General features: G+C 36.6%; 1 protein-coding gene across 2 annotated transcripts in view; it reads right to left on the minus strand.

The window, feature by feature from the left end:
- Positions 1 to 4,039: 4,039 nt before the first annotated feature.
- The window catches only part of LOC113041461 (segment polarity protein dishevelled homolog DVL-1-like), a 29,498-nt gene continuing 9,282 nt past the window's right edge, over positions 4,040 to 24,255 (minus strand). The window contains exons 3-15 of one of the 2 annotated variants that reach the window (XM_026199998.1): positions 23,181 to 23,302; positions 18,897 to 19,009; positions 14,787 to 14,925; positions 14,295 to 14,394; positions 14,145 to 14,214; positions 13,821 to 13,960; positions 12,873 to 12,949; positions 12,711 to 12,778; positions 12,506 to 12,583; positions 12,274 to 12,408; positions 11,966 to 12,133; positions 9,706 to 9,924; positions 4,040 to 6,315 (exon numbers count right to left, since the gene is read on the minus strand). In XM_026199998.1, coding sequence (XP_026055783.1) covers positions 5,780 to 6,315; positions 9,706 to 9,924; positions 11,966 to 12,133; positions 12,274 to 12,408; positions 12,506 to 12,583; positions 12,711 to 12,778; positions 12,873 to 12,949; positions 13,821 to 13,960; positions 14,145 to 14,214; positions 14,295 to 14,394; positions 14,787 to 14,925; positions 18,897 to 19,009; positions 23,181 to 23,302 — 1,965 coding nt within the window. In that variant the 3' untranslated portion in view covers positions 4,040 to 5,779. The remainder of the gene's footprint in view (positions 6,316 to 9,705; positions 9,925 to 11,965; positions 12,134 to 12,273; positions 12,409 to 12,505; positions 12,584 to 12,710; positions 12,779 to 12,872; positions 12,950 to 13,820; positions 13,961 to 14,144; positions 14,215 to 14,294; positions 14,395 to 14,786; positions 14,926 to 18,896; positions 19,010 to 23,180; positions 23,303 to 24,255) is intronic. The other variant, XM_026199999.1, reaches the window with a different exon arrangement.

Consider the following 24,255-nt stretch of genomic DNA (forward strand, 5'->3'; position numbering starts at 1 on the left):
TATTCAAATTGACTCTTATTCCCTGTGAGGAATACTAAAATGTATATTTTACCTTTCAATTAAACGTTACTTTTCTTAAATGAGACTTCTCCGATGACGTAGGCTATGCAGCGTTCTAAATGAGACGCTGTTTAACAGCTGGTGAATGACACACCATGACACATCCAGAGAACTCATACACATCACCTGCCGTGTCATCCACATTAGAGACTCTGCGTAACTGCAGTTTCGAGTTCCTCAAACGGCTATATTTTAATTATTTCCTTATTAGGTTACTCCTGCCTTTGAAATGGAGCATGAAATAGGCATGGTATTAACCTAAATTCCATATACTTTCAAGAAACAGTTGATTAAGTTTTTTTTTTATGCAACACAAAGAGAAAAAAAAAACATAACACAAAACAAAACATGCGTGTTCTGTGGTCATTAACGCGTTTAAATGCACAATAAGATTAAGATGAATTTTGTATAAAACACTTTTTGTAATACAGTCTTGACCAATGCAAAAGCCCATGAAAGCCACACTAGACACTACACAAATAATCCAGCCTGAACTGTACTATCATGCTGCGTTCTCGCGGTCATGATTGACGTCATTTCTAGGTGACAGCACTTGACGTATCCTCTGCTGTGAGCTGTCCTCGGACTCTGTATTATGGAAACACTACCAGCGACCAAACAAAGCACCTGAGGAATACATTATTGACATTAATGCTTCGTTAACGCCAGACAAGTAAGCCTGCAGAGGTAAAAATCAAAATGAAAAGTTTCAAAATACAGTTAGTAAGGCAAAATCACACAGAGTTTTCACCACATTTTTACGACTGTTTAATAGTTCAATAAACAGTACAATAACCAAGTACAATAACATTAGGTCACTACATTTTTTGGCGCAATCACAGCATTTCACAGAAAGCAACCGAAATTATTTAATTTTATAACGTAGAGATAACAATAATCACATTATAATTGAATTTATAGATTAAATGTAAAAACAATTAAATTAAAAGTATTAATGAGGTTGGGGGAAAATTCCCTCTATAAAAGTAAAAAAAATGCCTTTGGATTAAGCATAAAAAAAATAAAAAAAATAATATTTATATGTCACAGCTAGAAAACTGATAAGAATATTGCTTCAGAATAAACCATATATTATTTATTATATATAATTATATATTAGTGGTGTCGAACGATTAATCGCATCCAAAATAAAAAAAACTGTTTATGTAATATATATGTGTGTGTGTGTGTAGTGTATATTTATTATGTATATATAAATACACACAAATGCATGTATATATTTAAGAAAAATATTATATATATTTCTATATTAAATATATTTTATATTATCTGATATAAATTATATAAATATATACATGTAAATATTTTCAATATATATATACTGTATGTGTGTGAATTTATATATACATAATAAATAGCCTATTAACAGTACACACACATCTATTATGTAAGCAAAAACTTTTATTTTGGATGTGATTGATCGCAATTAATCGTTTGACAGCACTAATATATATATATATATATATATATATATATATATATATATATATATATATATATATATATATATATATATATATATATATATATATATATATATATACAAACACAAACAGAAGACAGAGAACAACAAATACAGCTCTAAACGGGACAGAGCTACATAAGGTCAGATCCTGTACAAGCTGTAATTACGAGTTCTGTGAAGACCTGAACACTTTTTACAATCTTGTAAATACGAATCATATTTTGTGTTCGATCAATTGCATTATGCAGCAAACACTCACCTTACCAATTTCAATATATAGTTTATCTTGCGCAAAAAAAAATCCATATCCATTACAGACAACTTATGAAGTAATAAATTATTTACATACCCAGTTCTCTGGAAGTGGATTAAAGCAAATAAAGGCGTTTTCCTTTTCAGTGTGATGATGTGTAATGACCCTGACAACCTCTGTAGTCCCATTTAGCCACTTGTTAGCAACCATCTTTTTTTATGCTGTAAATAAAACCTGGAAATATCTTAAACTTGTGTTAACCACACACATTATTTAAGGCATTTAACCAGATTTTGAGACGTTGACTAAAGTGCTATACTAACTCGTTTCTCAGTTTTGCTCTACTAGTTTTAGGCAGGAAACTATACCCTCCAGACCTGCATTAAAGATTTCATCATACATACAGACAAATTAAAAGAATTGAATGAATGAAATAACAGTTCCTTATAACACAGATATAAGTTTTAGGTACTGGGCCTGAGTCGCAGTTTGAGAGGAATGCCATTGTCTTTTAAAGGGATGTGGCTAAACAGCTCTATCCCATCGATCACAGCAGCCTGTTAGTTGCACTAATTTCACAATTCTGTACAGCTTTGCTCTTTAAACATAGCCCATAGTTGCAACTTTTAAACAGCCACTATTTTTCATAACCAATAACTAAAATTGCTAATACTTCCAGACAGTGTCTCAGTTTTTTCCACGTTAGTTTTGTATACAGGGTCTCATCATTTACAAAAATTAGACTCAATTCAGTAGTGCTATTCTAAAACATTATTACATCATTTTATCAACTAAAAAAGAAAGCTAGAAAGCTTCTGACACATACACCTACATTAATACCACATCACACACACCCACGCTAACCTTTTCATTGGAAGGTTAAATGTAATCGTCACACCACACCAAACACGTAATTTGCAGCTCGACTCACTTAAGAACCTTTTGTCTAGACATCATTTGAAGTGTCCAGAAAAGAGAAAAAAATGGTCTATGCATCAGACTCGACATATATTGCACACACGTTGCTAAAGACTTCTAGATAAACATCAGTGTATCATCACACCAAGGCTAAGTATCATTTAGGCATCTGTTCTTTCCACTTGACACTTTCCCTCGCTTTAAATGATAAGCATTTTGGTTGCTTGTTGAATAAAAAACACTTGTCACTTCCTCATACTGAGAAGCTGCTGTAGTGTGTCACAGCCAAAGCAAGGCACACTTATGTAAATGTCTTACAAGTAGCAGGGAAAATCCTTACGTATGCCAGTAAGTGTTTCAGCCTTACCATCAACTGTTCTCTTTATAATGATGTAATAGACATAAATCATTTATGAGGTGTGTCTGACGTTCAACAGTTACTCAGAAATGTAATTTATTAAGTGTGGATTAAAAAAAAAAATACCTGAGCAGTATAAAATACCTGAAGTCATACATTGAAAATATATAATTTTTTATACAACAATGTGTGTTAATGCTACGATAACTTATGGCTGGCTGTACATTATCCCATTAACTTGGGATACATTCATTATATAGAAGTATGAGTTAAAATATTTTAGACACATACAATAATGTATGGTCGTATCACTAATTACACATTTTAAGTTTATAATTAATATAAGATTGTTTATAATTAATAATTTAATAAGTTGTTTTGGAAACAATTATGATAAATTACATCAAGAATGTGTTCAAAACCTACAATATTCCCAGATTTTTGTTTCATTTCTGTGTCAAGTCTTTGTATGAACTTTAGTTTTGAGATCAACTTTCTGATCAGTGTGGAAAATATGTTGTTTTACCACTACAACAAATCTCTGGAGATAAGACCCCTATCAGAAACTATGGTTTGGAGATACCTTCTCACAAGTATCACAATAGATGCACACACAACATAGAGATTGTCTTATACATTTTATAATCTTGTCACGTACAGTACATGTCAACAATGAGAAGGCAGGACTGCCGTATGCTTTTACCAGAGACTCCAATGTTGTCCACCAAATAGAAAATAGAGACCTGATGGTGCCAAAGAGTAAATTTGTTAAATTTGTGTTTTTGAAAAAAGACTATGGCTGGCCACTTCTTAATACATTTTATTTCCTCAGTTTATTTATATATATATATATATATATATATATATATATATATATATATATATATATATATATATATAATGTTATCACTGCTTTAAACCATAACAAATATCATAACTTTCTCTAAAAACAACTTTTTGAGAACAAAAAAAAACATGACTCCGTTATTGTCAAGGGACTTTGGTTAACCTATCTGTCTGCTTTAATATCTGTTATAAATATCTGTTATAACTTAAAAGGCCTTCTACCATTCTACTGCATTAACTGTACAGTGACGTTTGTAACACAGTGGTGAATACTAAGACAACTGGTGACATCTGAACAGTCAGTTCACAGACTCGATGAAAAGCACCTGTTTGTTATTGTTTAAAATGTATCATGTTCATTAAGAGTTCATGACGGACATTTGGCAACCATGAGTCTAAAATTAACATCTGAGCATTTATTTTGTGATAACATGCTATCAAGTTAATGAGGGAATTCTGAGTTGTAGCCTCACAAGACAATACATTCAGCAATGTTTAGTACATCATTTGTCATTATTATGTCTGATTGTCAACAGGGTTATGACTTTGTGAATATAAAATCAGATGCAACTGTGTAAGGAAAGAAATCATCCTGAGCGTGAATACATTTGAAAGTATGGACTGTGTAAAGAGTCCTGTTGTCTGGCTTGAAGTTGTACAAAGTGCAGAGCAGCTGAGTATAAGAAGCAGACAGTCTGATACAATGACTTTTCCTGTTAAAAGTTTATTAGTTGTGTTATCTTGTGCTGCTACTGCAGTATTGTAGTTTTCGTGTCAGTTTAAATGAACTCTGCAGTTGTGCTTTTTTTTTTAAGTGTCCTTCCGTGATCTAAATAACACTGAATGGACATTAAAGAAAGAGTTGACCTAACAAAGAAAAATCTGTCATCATTAGCTCACTCTTTGTGTTTTTTTCCCCCCCAACACTTTCGTTCTTCTGTGGAACACAAAATGTGAATAAATATATATATATATATATATATATCCTTTTCATTTCTTTCCACATAATAGAAGTAAAAGGGGACTGGGGCTGTCCTGAAATGCTCCAAAATGACAAAAAATGCAACAAAAGTGGACTTTATTTCAAGTCTGCTGAATAAACTTTGGTCACAGAAAGCTGAGCTGGTAACTAATGAAAATCTTTACTTTTCCCCTACCTTCCTTTTTTTGTTTTCTGTCATTTTGTAGCTTGAAAGCCCTTGTCCCTCCCTATTCACTCTCATTATATAGAGTTGTCAGAATATTCTGGATAAAATATGTTTCAAAAATGGCAGTTAAGTATGCTATATACTATTATATTAATATTTATTGTTAGCTTGATTTGAAAGTTTTAGTTATTTATGTGAATTTATTTTTATGAGTAATGTTTTTTATTTCTATACAACATTTCTATATTTTATTTAGTTTAAATAATTTTAGGACCACTGCTGTTGTCTAGAAATGATTAGTTCATTGTTTGTAAATTGCTTTAATGGATAAAAATAAAGTAAAAATAAAAACATGTTAGGATTTATTAACATTAATCTATTTCTGTTAGTTGCCAAGGCAACATTTCAAATTTTCACTGAAGTTTTTCATCTAATATTTATATTTGATTTGAGCTTTATTTCAATTACTTTTTTTATAGTCATTCTTTAGTTAACAATTACAACAGTAATTTTCTGTTCCACAAAAGAAAGAAACAGGATAAATGAGCAAGCTACAGACCTTCCATTATCGGGTGAACTGTCCCTTTAAATTCTTTCAATCGGGCTGTCAGTTTGTACATTCTCAGTGCGGGATCATCAGTAGCATAATTTGATGAAGCAAACTGCGGAAGTAGGCCTTGTGCTCTGAAAGGGTTAAAGGCACTCTCCTGTCACATAATATCAACAAAAAATTCACAAGGATTGCCCATAGCATGTTGAAATGACTGTCGACTAGCGGTGAGTTCTGGGGGGACATTTCCTAGCTCCCGGACGGGGGGAGCCCCAGGTGGGCTGTTGCTTGCTGTCGCTTTGGGGGCGAGGTGAGCGAGACAGTATGGAGGGGGCAGACCCGGCGGGCCGTACGAAGAGCCGTGACTTCTCTCACTGTGGGCACAGGATGACAGATGACTGGGCTGAATGAAAGAAGCATGGCTGTAGATGAAGTTGTGGCTTTGCTGCGAGATGCTGTGACACTGGCCGTGGCTGTACCCAGAGTGAGTGTAGCTGTGGCTGGAGTGGGCCTGACTGGCAGAGCGGCTGTGGCTTTGTTGACTCAGCTGACTGGATGCTCTCTCACCCCTCCTTACTACCCATGCTCCCATTTCTGATTCACTGCCCCCACAGCATGGTGTCTTATGGTCCTTCTCTCGAGGCGAGGGTCTGCGGCCTTTTCCAGCACTGGGGTTGGAGCCACTGCTTCTGCTGCCTGTGATAAGAGATAAACGTATTTGGACAAAAGTAGAATTATTTTCCCTCACAAAACCAGACTTGACAAGCAATGACTTAAGCAATAACCAAGACTTGTCATTTACACTTACATATAGTTGCTCTTTTGTTAGTTTTGATTGCTTTTATTGTCCTCAGTTGTAAGTCGCTTTTTAAAAGCCTCTGCTAATAACTAAATTTAAATGCAATTACAGCCATTCTTTCCATTTTACCCACATTTTGAATTACAGCTGTGTAATTCATTTTATGAACTTTAAAAAAAAAAATTATGTATCAAGATTGGCAGCAGAACTGTTTTCACCTTTGATAAGAAGTTGTTAGTGCTGTCAAACGAGTAATCGTGATTAATCGCATCTAAAATAAAAGTTTGATACCATAATATATGTGTGTGTACTGGGTATATTTATTATGTATATTTAGATACACGCATGCATGTTTATATTTTATTTAAAAAAAAATAATTATATATATATATATATATATATATATATATATATATATATATTCTCTACTGAAACGGTCTCATTAAAATAAAATGCAAAAATGTCCAAAATATTATCATATATTCAGTATGTAATACTAGAAACAACCAAAAACGAATTCCCCAATTCTGACAAGAAACACTATAAAAAAGCTGTCTGGAGAAGCACATGGAAGGCACATGTTTAGTTTTATGCTCTTCACCTGTGCTCTGATTGGCTGTAATGTCGCATCTGGTTAGGACACGGTGTGGAGGCCAGCAATAACATGAGGGTAATTAACATCAATACATCAACAGAAACAATATGGTACAAATATGAACATTTTGTGGTGGTTATGCGTTCTAACCAACGTCAGCATTGAGAGTAGGTCAAAATGGCATGGATTTCCTACATTTTTGTGATAATACAGTTCTTGGGAATGGAATAAGCTTCAACTCACATCATACAGTATCATGGAAATATTCACTTTAACTTTTCCAAGTTGATTCAGACTGGCAAAAAAAGTCAGTGCATTGCATAACGACTTTTCAAAGGATGAGAATCAGTCAGATTCTCATGCACAATGATAGTACAACTCCACATTCCCACACAAGAAACACAAACAAGCCACACAGCTGGGGAGTCACAATGGCAACCCCAATGATTCATGTGCCATATGATGACAAACCATTGGAATAACAAGATGTCAAGGAGAAAAGGTGGGGAGGGAGGACGTTTAAATGAGAGTGCTGATCTTACCGGATACCACGTGAATAGAAGAAAATTCCATCAGTCTATAGACGGCCAGCAAAAACAGAGGGAATATCAGAATTACCACATGTTGCCAAACCAGATCTTCCATCTCACACTCCCACACCGAATATACCAACAAGCTCTTCAAAAAAAACCTGCACCCCAGTTTCTGTGATACCACCATATGTTATGCTCCCAGAAGCGACCAAACTTGAGTATGTTGGATCTGTGTTAAAAAGTAATTACGATAAATGACCTTTGCATTAATACTGATTCACATTCCCAACTCTGTACCAACTCCACCATGCACATTTATGCAAAGGGTGGCACAAGTAGTGTAAGTGAAAGTGAAAGTCTGGAAATACCACAATGGAATATCCATGTGAATACAGCAACAATGATGATGCTCTGGAAATGGAATGATTGTAAAGAAAATAGTTGGCATTCGAGATCTTTATTTAGTCTTAGTGTTAAACTGATTTAATTATATTTTTTTTATTCAATAAATCAAGTAATTTCATTTTAACAAAATATCATTGTAACACTCAGTAAATGAAACCATGATAAGGATAAAAATGTATTCTCACATATATAAACATATTTAAATATATAAACAAAATACAAAAATATATATATATACTTATATACACTGCTAAAAAAAATATAAAGGGAACACTTAAACAACACAATGTAACTGCAAGTCAATCACACTTCTGTGAAATCAAACTGCCTGCATAGGAAGCAACACTGATTGACAATCAATTTCACATGCTGTTGAGCAAATGGAAAGACAACAGGTGGGGCAATTAGCAAAACACCCCCAAAAAAGAAGTGGTTCTGCAGGTGGTGACCACAGACCACTTCTCAGTTCCTATGCTTTCTGGCTGAAGTTTTGGTCACTTTTGAATGCTGGGGGTGCTTTCACTATAGTGGTAGCATAAGACGGAGTCTACAACCCACACAAGTGGCTCAGGTAGAGCAGCTCATCCAGGATGGCACATCAATGCGAGCTGTGGCAAGAAGGTTTGCTGTGTCTGTCAGCGTAGTGTCCAGAGCATGGAGGTGCTACCAGGAGACAGGCCAGTACATCAGGAGACGTGGAGGAGGCCATAGTAGGGCAACAACAGAGCAGCAGGACTGCTACCTCCGCCTTTGTGGAAGGAGGAACAGGAGGAGCACTGCCAGAGGCATTCAAAATTAACTCCAGCAGGCCACAAATGTGCATGTGTCTGCTCAACACGACTCCATGAGGGTGGTATTTTGACTTAACATCAAAGTTGGATCAGTGTGTTTTTCCACTTCAATATTGAGTGTGACTCCAAATCCTGACCGCCATGGGTTAATAAATTTGATTTTCATTTATAATTTTTGTGTTATTTTGTTGTCAGCGCATTCAACTATGTAAAGAACAAAGTATTTAATTAGACTATTTCATTCATTCAGATCTAGGAGGTGCTGCTTAAGTGTTCCCTTTAATTTTTTGAGCAGTGTATTATGCATTTTGGTTACATATAGTTTCAATATTGAAGTCTGTCCTAAATCTTTAACTCATAATATGTCTAGTACCTAGTAATTAAATTACACATCAATTATAATCCTTCACATTACAGATCATTTTCATGATGATTTCATCACTTTCATGCCTTTGTTTACTTCTAGTTTAACTGTATCTGACTAATTAATTACTATTAATTTGATTAACATGAGTATCAACTGCTAAAATGTCAAAATAGTTGATTTTTAAAACTTAATTTTAAAAGTGGTCTAATCATGCAAATATGTGCACATGATTTACTAGCCTTGTGTCAATGATGTCATTCTGTCTGGGTGCCGTGTTCATTCAGGTACTGAAAGCAAAACTCAATCTGCATGAATATATTGTAGTATTGTATATAATCATCCTACATGCAGATGTACAACAAACCCACTCATGGTTTCCATTTTACTGTAGTAAATTCCACTGCAGTTACTAACGTAATCGTAACTAACGTAAAAGTGTAATGATGTTACTTAACATCATTAGGTACACCTGAAACCGAAAGAAAACGTCTCACAGGAAGCTCACGGGATTGTGCGTGGAAACAAAATGTGGAAAGGGGTTTTCCCTTTTATCCACCAGTGCATCATTTATTGTCTTACATACAAACAACACCCACCTTCGCTCTGTTGGCTGCCTCCACTGCCACTGTGAAAACTGTGGCAAGGGTCTGAGTATCCAGGAGGGAAGCCCGGTGGAGGAGTGGGGTAACCTGGGTAAGGGTAGGGCTGACTGCCCAGGGGCCAGGGGTTGGTTCCTGGCGGAGGAAGAGGAGCGAGACCATCATGATCAGAGCCCCCACCACTAGATCCCTCGTTCAGATTGAGAGAAGCCATATCTGCAAACAAAAGAATTTCAATATCATTACAATTATCTATATTTCACGTAGTTGTAGTATTATTAATGACCGTTTATGACTCTAAGAACCAAATCTTTGACTTTAACCTTTAAGCCAGATCTTATCTTAATGTATTAAAGGTACACTATTGTTAAAGGGGTCATATGATGCGATTTCAATTTTTCCTTTCTCTTTGGAGTGTAACAAGCTCTTGGTGCATAAAGAAGATCTGTAAAGTGCAAAGCCACGCCTTCCTAGCATGACATCAGTGTCAGCAGCGGCAATCCACCTGTCACTCAAGTGGCCGCGCCCTTAATTATGCAGAACTTTAAGGCTTAAACAGATGAGTTATAAAAAAAAAATCACCCCCTCACATTTGTCATGAAGGCCAAAAATAGCAATATAGACCAAAATAATTTTTTGAACCAGGCTGTAAACATGTTTTTTTCTGCTGTAAAGTTGGGCATTTTAACATGGGAAATCTATGGGATTGACTCCCTTTTGCAGCCAGCCTCAAGCTGCCAGTCGATGAATTACAGTTTTAGTCACTTCCTCATTGGCTTCACGAGAGAGAGCAGGAGGTTGGTGCTCGCCTCCCACCCGTGAACTCGTACTAGACCAATATACTACCAGTTCCGAGCTCTGACATCACATAGCCCGCGAAGCAACAATTGCAGCAACTACAGATAATATTGCCTATGGATGCAGTGATTATTCAAGTGATACATGTTGAAAAATAGATTTTAGGACTAAGCTACAGTTCCTTGCGCTCAGGTAGTTTGTCGTGACTTGCCTGGAACACTACGAAGTCGTGAGTCATGGTTTGAAGTCATGACTTAAGGGCTCAAAACCTGCTGGAACGCAGCATGAGTCTGGTGCTGCTGGCCTGGGAGACGGTATCAAAGTATGTTAAGGTGCGTAACATTTCCTGTCACAGGCTTGAGGCATTCGGCCAATCACAATGCACTGGATAGCTGGCCAATCAGAGCACAACTTGCTTTTTCAGAGCGATGAGCCTTGTAAAATTGAAGCGTTTTAGAAGGCGGGGCATAGAGGAGAAACAATAATCTACATTATATGAAATAATTTTTTTTTTTTTTTACCTTACTTGCATTACACAAAATAATGTTCTTTTTAGCAGCCCCATATGACCCCTTCAAAAGAATAGTTCACTTTCAGAATGAAAATTCTGTCACCATTTACTCACCCCCAACTTGTTCCAGATCTGTATGAGTTTCTTTCTTCTGTTGAACACAAAAGAAGATATTTTGAAAAATGTTGGGATCCAAACAGTTGTTGAGCCCCACTGACTTCCAATGTAGGGAAAAAAAATACTATGGAAGTCAGTGGTGCTCATCAACTTTTGGATCCCAACATTTTTCTAAATATCTTCTTTCGTGTTCAACAGAAGAAAGAAACTCAGACAGATCTGGAACAAGTTGGGGGTGAGTAAATGGTGACAGAATTGTCATTCTGAAAATGAACTACTCTTTATATAAATTTGTGGGGTTGGTCATTTCTTTTTTTCTTTTTGACTGAAATTATTCATCAAATATACATTAAATAGATCAAAAGTGAGATTAAAGACATAAACACAGTTGTTAATGCTGATAATAATCAGAAATGTTTCTTAAGAACAAAAATCAGCATATTAGAATGATTTCTAAAGAATCATGCAACACTAAAAACTGGAGTAATGGCTGCTGAAAATTCAGCTTTGCCATCACATGAATACATTCCATTTTAAAAAATATATTAAAATGCATTTATTTAAAATTCTAAGAATATTTCAGCATATTACTATATTTTGAATACATTCCATTTTAAAAAATATATTAAAATGCATTTATTTAAAATTCTAAGAATATTTCAGCATATTACTATATTTTGAATACATTCCATTTAAAAAAATATATTAAAATGCATTTATTTAAAATTCTAAGAATATTTCAGCATATTACTATATTTTTTATTAATAAATGGTGATATAAAGTTAATAAGAGGATCTTTATCAACTCAAGTGTGTGTGTGTTGACTGTACTTTGGCACAGGTCTCCAAAGGTGTAGTAGCACTGCTCCGAGAAGGTGATTTTATTGACTGTGTGTCTCAGGTAGCCATGTTTCAACAAACTGCTGGCATATTTTCTAGCATCCCGGCGGTCCTTGAAGCCCTCCACCCGTGAGAACAACCAGTCGACAACATCAGCCCCTGGAACAGAGATTGAGCAATGAGAAAAATAACACTGATTACACTGATTATACCAAAAACTAGATGCTTGCAATAAACAAGGCACAAGGAAAGTACCTCCCACCCAACAAATTCAAACCTCAGCAAAGAAAGGCACAAACCGATGACAGCGTTGGCTATAGTGATCTTTAACCACATTCGGTCTCTAATCTCCAGGCCTGAATCTGGTAGCTGCATAACCTTTACTAAAGTTGCCATGTCTGTCTTTGACACTGAAAGGGGGACGTCATCAAACTCTGTGAAATGAGAGAGAAATTGCAGTGATGAACATCATAAATTTGCCATTCTATTAAATTTTAGTGATGATCTCTAGGACAGTGACTTTAATCATACCATAATGGGGGTATGGCCCAGAAAGTGCAGTAGTGTGTGAGATCCAGGCAGCAGGGTCAATGGGTCTCACCGGCTCAGCTGAGGACAGACGGATGGAAGAATTTAAGTACAATCCAATAAAACTGATCCAAAAAATGAACTGGATGAATGCAGCATGGGGCTTCATGTCTGTAATTTAGCTGCTATAATGACAGGTGGCAGGTACCTCTAGGGATGGTGAAGTAGCTTCTAGGAGAGGGGTCCCAACATTTTGCCACTGTTAGGCCTATTGGCCTGTAGAGGACAAATGGAACAAGAAACCATGTTAAAGAGATCATTCAGATTCACTGAAAATGTATCAATATAGAGGTGTAACATCCAATCTCACCCAGGTTTGGAGACAATCTCCCGCAGAATCCTGACAGCATCATCATTACTCATGTTCTCAAAGTTCACATCATTAACCTGAGAAAATTATAGATATTCTTAAATCTGATAGCTTTGCGTAACAAACAGACTTAAATGTAAGTTAACTTTTTCCTCGCATAAAGCTATTAAGACTTATATAAAATAGTGAATTAAGTAATATGGACTACTTTTACTTTTACTAAAAATTGCATAAAAAGGATTAATAGGATGTCTCTTTTTATGTATAACAATAGAAATAAATTCAAATGAGTTTGGTGAGTAACTAATGACTATGAGGTGAATTAATTCTTCAAAAGAATGGCTTTTAAAAAAGGCCACGGTTTCGTAGTCTACCAAACTACCTGTTTGTTCACATATGTGATGGTTTATGATGACTTGGACATCATTTCTCAAAATTCACCTAAAACACTGGGTCATCTAACCCTTATGTTTTCCAGGGTGAGGAAAACCCCTTAAATAAATGACAAAAGACTCTTGTCCCTGGTCAATGGCACCAAAAGGTCCTTTAGCAGGAAGGAAAGGGAATGGAGCGCATAAGTCAACAACACAAGGAGGTGACCCAGACCTTGACAATTCCACAAGTGCTTTTAGAAACTAAAATGAGAAGAGTCTTACAATAACAGGCCAGTTTCAGTTCTGTTCAAGGAATCAGTGTAAGTGCAAATTATCCATTTAAATTTGACAATGTCGCAATCCAAGGATATATTCAAGATGATTTTCCTGGTTTCAACATTTAAGTGGTATTTACCCAATAGAATGATATAGCGGTGAGTAAATCATGACACAATTTCCCCTGAAGTAACATTGTGTCCTGGCAATAATTTGGAAGCACATTTTATAATTTTTAATCTTTCTAAGAGTGCATTAGACCAGTGTCTACGTGGATTCAGACTGCTGATCATTTCACCTGTAACAGCATGTCTCCAGGCTCAATCCTGCCGTCAGCTGCCACCGCTCCACCTTTCATAATAGAGCCAATATAGATGCCTCCATCTCCTCTGTCATTACTCTGACCCACTATACTGATGCCCAAGAAGTTGTACTTCTCTGTGAGAGAGATAGATATGATGTGTTTATCTGTATTTAGACCACATTGTGCACAGTAGACCTTGAAATACAGGAGGTTCGGTTTATTAAGCAGGTGGAGTGGAAAGATAAGACATAAGAGGGAGGAAGCACAGGGATGGATGATGGGAAAAAGAACAGGGTGATCTAGTGAATAAGTTCTTACCCATATTGAGAGTGACAGTGATAATGTTGAGGCTCATAGTGGAGTCTGTAATACTACTGAAGGATGAGGACTGTCAAAAAGACAGAAAAAAGATAAGTACAGCTCGAACACAACGGTGTAGAGATGTGTACTTTTCCTCCACACTCTCACCCTGTCCATTTTGGAGACTTTCTGCCTCCGTCGGCGGCGTTTGTGTCTACGCATGAGGTGTGATGAAGAGCTCTGCTCGGCTGAACTGCTACGTCTGTGGCTTCAGAAAAAATGAGAGGTCATGAGAGAAAATGAGAGAAATCAGACAATGTCAGACACATGGAAAGAGTTCGGTATGGAGTTATGGGTAATCTTGACAAGTTTTACAGTAAATGGCAACAATGCCTTTTTAGTAAAAATGCACTAAAAGAGAAATCCATATCACTTAAGTCACTATTTTTTATTTAACTTTTTCACAATGACAAAATAGAAGAGAACGCATGAACAATGGGAAATAATTCTTTGGCAAGCCTTACAAATTAAATTAGAGTGAAGTGCTGTCATGCAAGTTGGGAAATAAGTACAGTCATTGTTTGAAAGAAAAAGAATCCTGCGCTCTAAGCCAAACAAATTTACATTTAAGGGTTCCTGGAAAACTGAGTAATGTCTGACCTGCTGGCATCCTCATCCTCCTCGCTGTCAATAAAAGAGCTGGATTCGAGCTCACTGCTCATCAATGATGTGCTGTCACAGCCAACAGCTGAGTCACGATTCACACGCTCTGATTTCGAGAGACCGTTCACGCGGGAGACTGAGACAACAACAAAAAAGAGAAGAAAACACTTCGAAGACAGAAAACAGTACATAGTTCTGGAAAAGGCCTGAATGACAAATATGAGTCATTTCTTGATAGTGAACTTATAATGACAGTCTTTTGTTTAAAAGGAATTGAACTCTTGTCTGATTATCTACAGATGAAAGTGTGCAGTCACAAAACTCAAATGGGCTTTATGCTGAAGAACTGAAGGTTTATGAAGTCAATCACATCAGTCAAAAAACATGCTGGGGTATACATACAGACACAAGGACGAAGCTGCGTCTCTGGGTGGCATTGGATGCGCTGAAATGGTCTGACCAAACGATAAGAGCGCTGTGGACCCCGAGAGCGACCGAAACATTCCAGGACTGCAGGAGTGCCCATTTCAGACCATCACCTCCCACAAAGCCACTCATGTGCACAAATCAATCACAGCTATTTCAGCCAACCATATTTGACTCTTCACACACTGAGGAAGCTCTATCATTCCTCTGCCACATCTGAGTTCACAGGACAACGGTATCACCTTAACAATCAGGGGTACAAGCAGAGGCCAGTGGCAAGAAGAGCTGTTGCCCTCTTTTACAGAAAGGATGGTCCACAAGTGGGTAATGCATATATAGCCTCTCCAGAGTCCCTTTAGGCTCACTTCAGTATGCTTTAGATGTCAGGGAAGAGAGATAAGGATGTCAAGGAACAGATGTAACATTATATAGGCTAGTATATCATAAATATAGTTTATGATTACTATTTAATTTATAACATTTTAATATAATTTAGAAATAATAATAATGACAATAATAAAAAGTGAATATGAGCTGAAATAATCTCATATTCATTATATTATATTTATTATTTAAGCTTTATATTGCAAAAGCTTATATTATATCTAAAAATATCTAATATATATATATATTTATATATATATAAAATATTCTCATAATATTTTTTTTATAACTTTACTGAATGTATTTTACTTTTGCAGTAATTCATTCCAACTACGTATAAACTGTATATCTATCAGCATACAACTTGTACAAAGAGATTTTAAAATCATTAAACACTAAACACTAGTTAAAATAAATTACTGGGGGTAGTGTACAAAGAGTAAAAAGAAATCCTAACATTTAAGATAAAATCATGCAATTTATCTTAAACTTAAATACCTTCGCAGAATACTCTTTTTATTAGAGAGATGCATTTGTCTTACCTCCGCTGCTTCACAGTTCTCATTACAGTGCTGCACCTTTCGTTAGCTTGCAACATTTCAAGGGCTCAATGAAACCTAACCTCCTTCACGTGGGAACTCGACTGTCTATCAAATATGCCCCGCATCAGTTTCCACTTTAACGGCACAGGAGTGTGTAAGACAATGAACCAGCTCTGAGCGAGGGAGAAGTCTAAGCTACTCGCATATAAGCCCCTGGGCAATCTGCCACTGATAACTGATGACTTTAATAGTAAAGCTGCGCATAAAAAGAAAAACTTAATTTTTTTGTGCAGTCATGATGATCGCAAAACCCCACACATGAATTCCTGCTTAACCTAAAGATGAGCCAAACCCAAAACAGTAAACCCAAATCAACACCTACAAATACACCAAACTGCAAAATGGAAACTGAATATCGGTGGCTCAGCACGGTTAACAGATAAGAGCCTGAGGCTAGAAAAGAGATCTCCTCTCTCACTCCTTCTGCCTCTAGGGCACACACCTGACTTTAATAAGCAAACACACATTTTTCATCCAATCACACCCAGCGGAGGTCAGCACTGGGACAACCTCGACAGATCACCCTCTGACGCCAAAGGATTGACAGGAGGTGAGTGCAAAAGCATTATGAATTTTACATTTGTTGCTGTTGTAATGAAAAAGGTGGATCTGCTTTTTAAACTAAGAGTTAAATAAAGCTTTATGACAAATTCAACTTAAAACAAATCAATAATGAAACATAATTAGGTCTGTTATTATCAGAGAAAAGAATGTGTGGATTTGTACATATCAAACAATAATAATAAAAATTTTACACACACACATATATATAAATGTAATTACTTTGATTGTTTGTTAAGCATCACTACTCCAGTCGTCATTATAATTTGCTGCTCAAGAAACATATTTGTAAAAAATATTTTCAATAAGTACAATATTAATATTCATTTAAATATTGATATATTAAAAAATAACTCAAATATTCATGTTAATTACACATTAAAATATATTTCTATGACAAAATATATCTAATATATTATATATTTAGATTTTATACAGACACACACACAAACACACACGTACATATGTACACATTCATACATAAATACATGCCTGTGTGTTATTAATATAGATTTTAAAACATTAATCATCAGAAAACATGAGTGTTAGTCTTCACAATGACTGAATGCTCTATCATGATAACTTTCTGGGCTTAACTGCTCTACTATGCAAGACTATTTCTGGAGAAGAAAAGGGGAGCTGACCTGACACATTTCTCACATGCTCTACATCCAAAACCTCCAGAGACACACAGCACAGCTACACGACTGCTCCAGACATACACACACTAAATGAATAGATGCTTTCCTTCAGAGACAGACTCAAAAAACCTGAATACAGTGTGGATCACAACCAATAAACCATCAAGTGTTGGGGAGCAACTAACTGAGAGTACTGACAATACAGAAGCACTCCATGGGGTCTGATGTCTCTAAAAGACAGTCGGAAACAGAGGTTCAACCAGTATCTAGAAATCAGTATCTTCAGTGAGCACATGAACACACTCACAAACACCTCCATCGGTCTTTTGTGTCTGACGGTGTTGCTGCTAATGAAGCTGCGCTAATGAATGCGCCTGGCACTAATGAGGTGCAAACAGCAGGAGAGATAGAGAGGAAGAGCATGAAATGATTCATGTGGACAGAACTGGAGAAACAGCGGGGCTTCCAAAAAATGTACGTCAGATAGTATGAGAAGGAAGCAGTCTTGTACTTTCCTATACAGACAGAGGCGGAGGAAATACAACTTTGATAATCAGCTTCAGCAATGTAGATTTTCTAGACATAGCTGGGACTTTCTCAATCACCTTAAATTCTACTGACAACACACAAGTCTTTAATCTTTCCTCACTGCAGGCAATAGAAACAATGAGCCAAGAACATTCTTTGCTGATTACTTTTCCATGCAAAAGGAAGCTTTTATACTTCCAAGTGACCTCTCTTTACCCAGAGCTCAAGTCAGCATGCACACCAACAAAAACTAACTTTGTGTTCTGGTTTAAAACAAGCAAACTTCCAGCAAACAACCACAGAATGGGGACACGCTGGGGGGGAAAAAATCAACCACGTCCTGCAACTTGAGCTTGGAGAGTTGAAGTGATGACATTAAAGGAGTATTAGAGAAAAATATGTCATTATTTATTAACTTTTGGGGAAAACTGTCATACACTACCATTCAAAGGGTTTTTTTTATTTTAAGAACAAGTTCTTATTCAGCAAATAATTATTAAAACTGATCGAAAGGGACAGTAAAGACATAACATTTTGCACCAGATTTCTATTTCACATAAATGCTTTTCTTTTGAACTATTTATTCAAAGATTTCTTTAAAAAAAAACCATCAAAACATTAATTCTGAATGATTTCTGAAGCATCATGTGAAAAGATTTTTAATGGCCCATCTATAAATTGTTACTTTAGCAGTAGCAGTCCTAAAACATCACATTTACCAACTAAAAAGCTGTTTGTTTTTTTTGTTTGGGGTTTTTTTTCCGTTTTTTTTTCTGTCTCACGTGTCTATGCTTGGAATATTTCATTCTCCTGCTAGACACTTAACCCCGGGGGAAGACACCTGGGGCAAGAACTCTCTTTACAAATAATGGCATATGTATCATATGTTTCCTGATCCCTTTCACACGAAATCTGATGTGTTTATAGTGTGAGAACAGGTCTGTTTTGCTGAGTATTTCACTCACTTTCTCGTGCCCTCCTGTGAGCTCGCTCCCTCTCCCGCTCTCTCTGCTGGCTCTGGAGAGACTCCGTCCCCGTCTCTGTGTCCAATCCATCCCGAATGCTCACTGCATTGGCACTAGTACACACATACGCACACACAAAAAGAGAGAAGTCTTTATTATACAGTATCGGAGCCATCTCTATTATGCTGAATCATAATACACTTGGCCACCAAAGTAGGGAAATTGTTCAGGGAAATCTTTGGAAATGATGATTACCTACATTCAATTTCATCGCCAACAGATATTTTATTGTGTAGGAGTACATGATTTACAGCCAAGCATTTTCAGCAGCTGTCACCAGTTATTCAAAGCTGAGAATGTGTGGTAAAAAGTGTTTAGGACCATCTGAGATTAACTGCAGGCTAGGAGTTTCAAATCCTGCAGGGCTGCGGTTGGGCCCCAGAAGAGCAGGTTGGGGGTAAATGGGGCCGTGATGCAGTGTGGGATTGAATTAGTATATACGGAGATGCCAAAGGCTAGTTATTCTAGCAGAGTTGTTAGTATGCTCAGGGCAGAAAAGAAACATGAGGTTGGTGAGAACCGCTCTCTGTGACACATGCAAAGATGCTCACGCATGATAGCACACGAGAAAAAAAGTTGTTATGTTCGTAAGAGTACTCTGGAAAAAAAAACTGATAAAAACAGATAGCATAATGACTTTGAGGCTGAGAAAGATTGTGTGTATTTTAGCATAAAAACATGCATCCAGGATCACTGGTTCAGTTTCCAGGATATTTAAATATATAGATTCACCCATCTAAATTAGAATTTCATTTGAAAGCAGTGTATAACAACTGGCATGTATTATATATATAGTACAGACCAAAAGTTTGGACACACCTTCTCATTCAAAGAGTTTTCTTTATTTTCATGACTATGAATATTGTAGATTCACACTGAAGGCATCAGAACTATGAATTAACAATGGAATTATATACATAACAAAAAAGTGTGAAACAACTGAGAATATGTCATATTGTAGGTTCTTCAAAGTAGCCACCTTTTGCTTTGATTACTGCTTTGCACACTCTTGGCATTCTCTTGATGAGCTTCAAGAGGTAGTCACCTGAAATGGTCTTCAATAGTCTTGAAGGAGTTCCCCGAGAGATGCTTAGCACTTGTTGGTCCTTTTGCCTTCTGTCTGCAGTCCAGCTCACCCCTAAACCATCTCGATTGGGTTCAGGTCTGGTGACTGTGGAGGCCAGGTCATCTGGCGCAGCACCCCATCACTCTCCTTCTTGGTCAAATAGCCCTTGATGCCTTCAGTGTGACTCTACAATTTTCATAGTCATGAAAATAAAGAAAACTCTTTGAATGAGAAGGTGTGTCCAAACGTTTGGTCTGTACTGTATATTCATTTTTGAGGAAGGACAATACACCCAAAAAAAAAAAAAAATTTTTAATTATTATTTACTGACAAAACAAAAATAAAATTAATAAAATAATACATTTAATAAACACAATAATGGATAATACAATTATTCTAAATAAATATATCTATATCTATATATTTATATATATATATGAGCCCAAAGGGAACAACTACACAGAAAAAAGTTATATAGTTACATTACAAGGCTTGTGAATATCCACTGAGCTCTGCAAAATAATCAATTCAACCGGCTCATGGATAAGAAACTTGAAAAACCTTTGTAATGTTAGGATACTATTAAGGGGAAATTATCATTTCAGCAAAACAAACAGATAATGCTTGAATGATTTCAAGTCAGAAAATTGTATCTTAACTTGCATCCACATACCAAAAAGGGAAGTCCCACCCCTCAAGCACAAGTAGCTCAAATGAAACACAGTGTGCTTATGTCTCTCTCTGCTGGATATGCCTGTTACTTCAGCAGTATGGTGATAATTTACCTAAAGCACATCAACTAATACACAAGTATCCATGCATTAAATCAACAATTAAGACTGTGACACAGGTCTGTGGTGAAACCAAACTGAAGAGAGAAACAAAACTAAAATAATGAAAAGTTTCTAATGGCAAAGGTGGCACAGAGGCTTTTTAATGCTGCTTAGACACGGCAATTTACACAGCAATTCAAACTGAACACAGAACAGTCATTATTTAGTCTGGCTTTGTGTTTTTACACTGAATTTTGAGCAGGCACTGAGCAGTCTTAACTCAGCTGTGTAATGATGCCTTTATGTAATCACAAATAATTAGCACAGCAAAATGCTAATTCTTGAGTTATAAAAAAAAAAAAAAGAAAGAAATCATGAACAAAATTCTGAAATCACTGTAAAATCCATTTTTATCTTACAACGGTATTAAATACCAACTGATGCATTTATTGCACATTTCATTTCCTCTGTTGTATTTACAGGGGGCTGCAGGCAGACGGACAGTCCAGTCCTGGGGGGAGACCGAGGCAGCTGTGCCACCCCACAGAGCCCGCGGGGCAACAGAGACGGGTGCTTTTAATGTCCACTAATCCGGATTAGCTGCTCAAGGGACAGCCGAAAACATAGTCTCCTCACCCCACCAAATGTATTCAGCAGGACCAACAAATAATGCACTGCACAAAGAGAGCAGGCGGAGGATAACATTTGGTTACTTACTAATGCTTACAGTGAAGCTTTTATAATGGAAATGAGGGAGATTTCTTGTGGGAGAAACATACATATTAATTTCAAGTAAAATTGGCTGGTAGTCTGTTGGAGACAAGAAAGGAAGTGTTCTGTGGTTCACCTTCACATGTTCTGGCACTAGATGGCACTAGACACTTAAGAAAACAAGTGGTGAGAATTCTTTGGAGAGGAGAGAAGGTTACACACACACACACACACAAAAAGTCTGAAAGTCAAACATTAGATAAAGAAATCGCAGGACTTTCACAAAAGTGAAACAGGTGCAAAATATTCACAAAGAAAGGCTGTTGTAAAATTTCCCTTGAGCTGGTTGATCTTAATTTAGCCTTCAACATATTCAGTATGAACAAAGAGAATATTTAATCAGTGTGTTTGCGTAGAGGCACAACAGAACCAGATATGCAGCAGTGCACAACTCTAAAAGTATTCTTTACAGCCAAAGAAATGTGAAAGTGTTTATTACACTTTTGTTCTTTTAGTAAAGCTGCAGTTCATGGGTGGTAGAAACTGCATCAAATATTGTGTTCATTGTAACAAATGGTTCAAAAAGAAACACACAAAAAGAGATACAAAAGAAACAGTCGATTGAATAAAATCATTAGAAAAAATTGGTTCAAGAAAGATTTGTTCATGAATCCGACACAACTATCGCTAAAACAAATATTGATGTTATGAAAAATATAACTGCTATTTGCCCATGAATATGAATTATTATGTGGGCAACTGTGTATGAGTGGAGGAAGGCATTGCTACACGACTGGTTAAAGACCTAAGCACATGAATGCTGGCAAATCAAACAAACACACTGAACTTTGTGAGGCAAACATGTGTTCTGTTAGAATGCAGCTCAAGAGACAGGCGCTGGAATTTGACTGGGATTCACACATGTGGCTCCCGGAAGGACAAGAATCATATTTTCCCTCCAGCTGGCTGACAGACATCTGCTACTGCTGTGACTGTGCTCAAAAACTCATGTGTGTATGTGTGTGTGTGTGTGTGTGTGTGTGTGTTTTCTATGAATTCATGCATACATTTGCAGATGTATTTGTCTGGTTATTCAAAATAGCAATGCATATGCATATATTCAATCCAATGCATATGCATTTTGTAAGAACTGTTCAAAGTTTTAGGCACTTGTGCAAAAATGCTGTAAAATGAGGATGCGGTCAAAAATAATGTCATAAATAGATTTATTTGTATCAGTAAGCTTGCATTAATTATATAATAAACAAACAAAAAATTGGTGTGACTATCCTTTGCGTTTAAAGCAGCGTTTTCCCTCTGTGCACTTGCTCATAGTTTTTCAGGTAGCTTTGAAGGTAGGTCTCTTGAAGCATCTTGGAGACGTTGCTTGGAGACGTTGTAGTAATCATACTCACCCCACACTTTTGAACAACAGTGTATGTTTGAAAACTTTTAAGATGTGTACATGGGTCTCATGCATATTCAAATCGTTATACAAAATACATGAAAACAACATGAATAACTTGACCCTCCGACTTAAATTTATACATTACATTATCTTTATTTGTTATATATCCAGTTATTATTGGATAAGTGTCTGACTTCACTGGTTTACTACGGGCCTAAAAAGTGAGTAATAGATGTCAGACAAATTATTTGCATGGCATTACTCACTGGAAAGAGGGGGGTCTGGAATCTCCGATCCCTCCAGTTCGCTCCAAGGGTGGCGGCAGCTCTTTGTGGATCTCTGTGCACTGAGATCCCCCATCCGAGTGTGTGCCTTCAGCTAACACCAACTACAGCCAAACACACATAGACATACATACAATTACCCACAAAGGCTTCAGGAAGAAACTCTCCAGACTAACTACTAGCTCTGCATAAATAAGTAGACCAGCAGAAGGAAGAGAAGAGAGTGCATCTGTTTGAGCAGACAGGAGTGTGAAACATGGACCCTTTTAAGCAAGTCAGTTCACTTGGCAGGCTTCTCGATAGAAGCCTTGAGCCGCTATTTCAGCATATTTCAAATCAGCAATAAAATATGACCATAACGGAGTCATTATTGATGCATACTTTGCTCAAATCACACACACACACACACACACACACACACACAAAATCATGTTGATCCAGTTAAATTTCATGCAATAGAATAGCAAATATTTCTATGAGCAATCCGACTCCTCCACCTCATTCTATCAGGGACAAAAAAGGGGCCTTATGATTAAGTGCTTTCATGATCCAAATAATGGCCAGTAGATGTGGATACCTGAGGATATATCTCTAAACACTGTTGTTCATTTTCTCTGCACAAACCAATGATAAAACTTTGAAGTAAGGCAGAAATCCAATGCACTATGATAAAGCAGTGATCCTGTTATGGTATACTGAAGGTCTCCATGTTTGGACAGCAGGCAGTGAAGCACATATTTTAGTGCAGCACAGCTCAATGTCATGTATCTCAGCATGTCTGTGCAGCTCTCTGCAGCTGGAGGCTCGCTGGAGTCCACTAACCTGTACTTTGCTCCTCACATCAACTCTACACAACACTATGGGAATAACACCTGCTTGTAGGAGTGTAGATGTGTATTAGGCAGTTATCAGATTATTATGCTTAGCTTTTGCTGCCACTATCATGTGTAAATATTTAAGTTTACTCGACAAATTAGGTCACAGAGATCAATTCAGACTGCCGTCCATTTACTTTTGTAATGTGACATATTCAACAACAAAAATGTCAGAGCGGACT

The sequence above is a fragment of the Carassius auratus genome, chromosome 23, assembly GCF_003368295.1.
Source record: "Carassius auratus strain Wakin chromosome 23, ASM336829v1, whole genome shotgun sequence".
Lineage (NCBI taxonomy): Eukaryota > Metazoa > Chordata > Actinopteri > Cypriniformes > Cyprinidae > Carassius > Carassius auratus.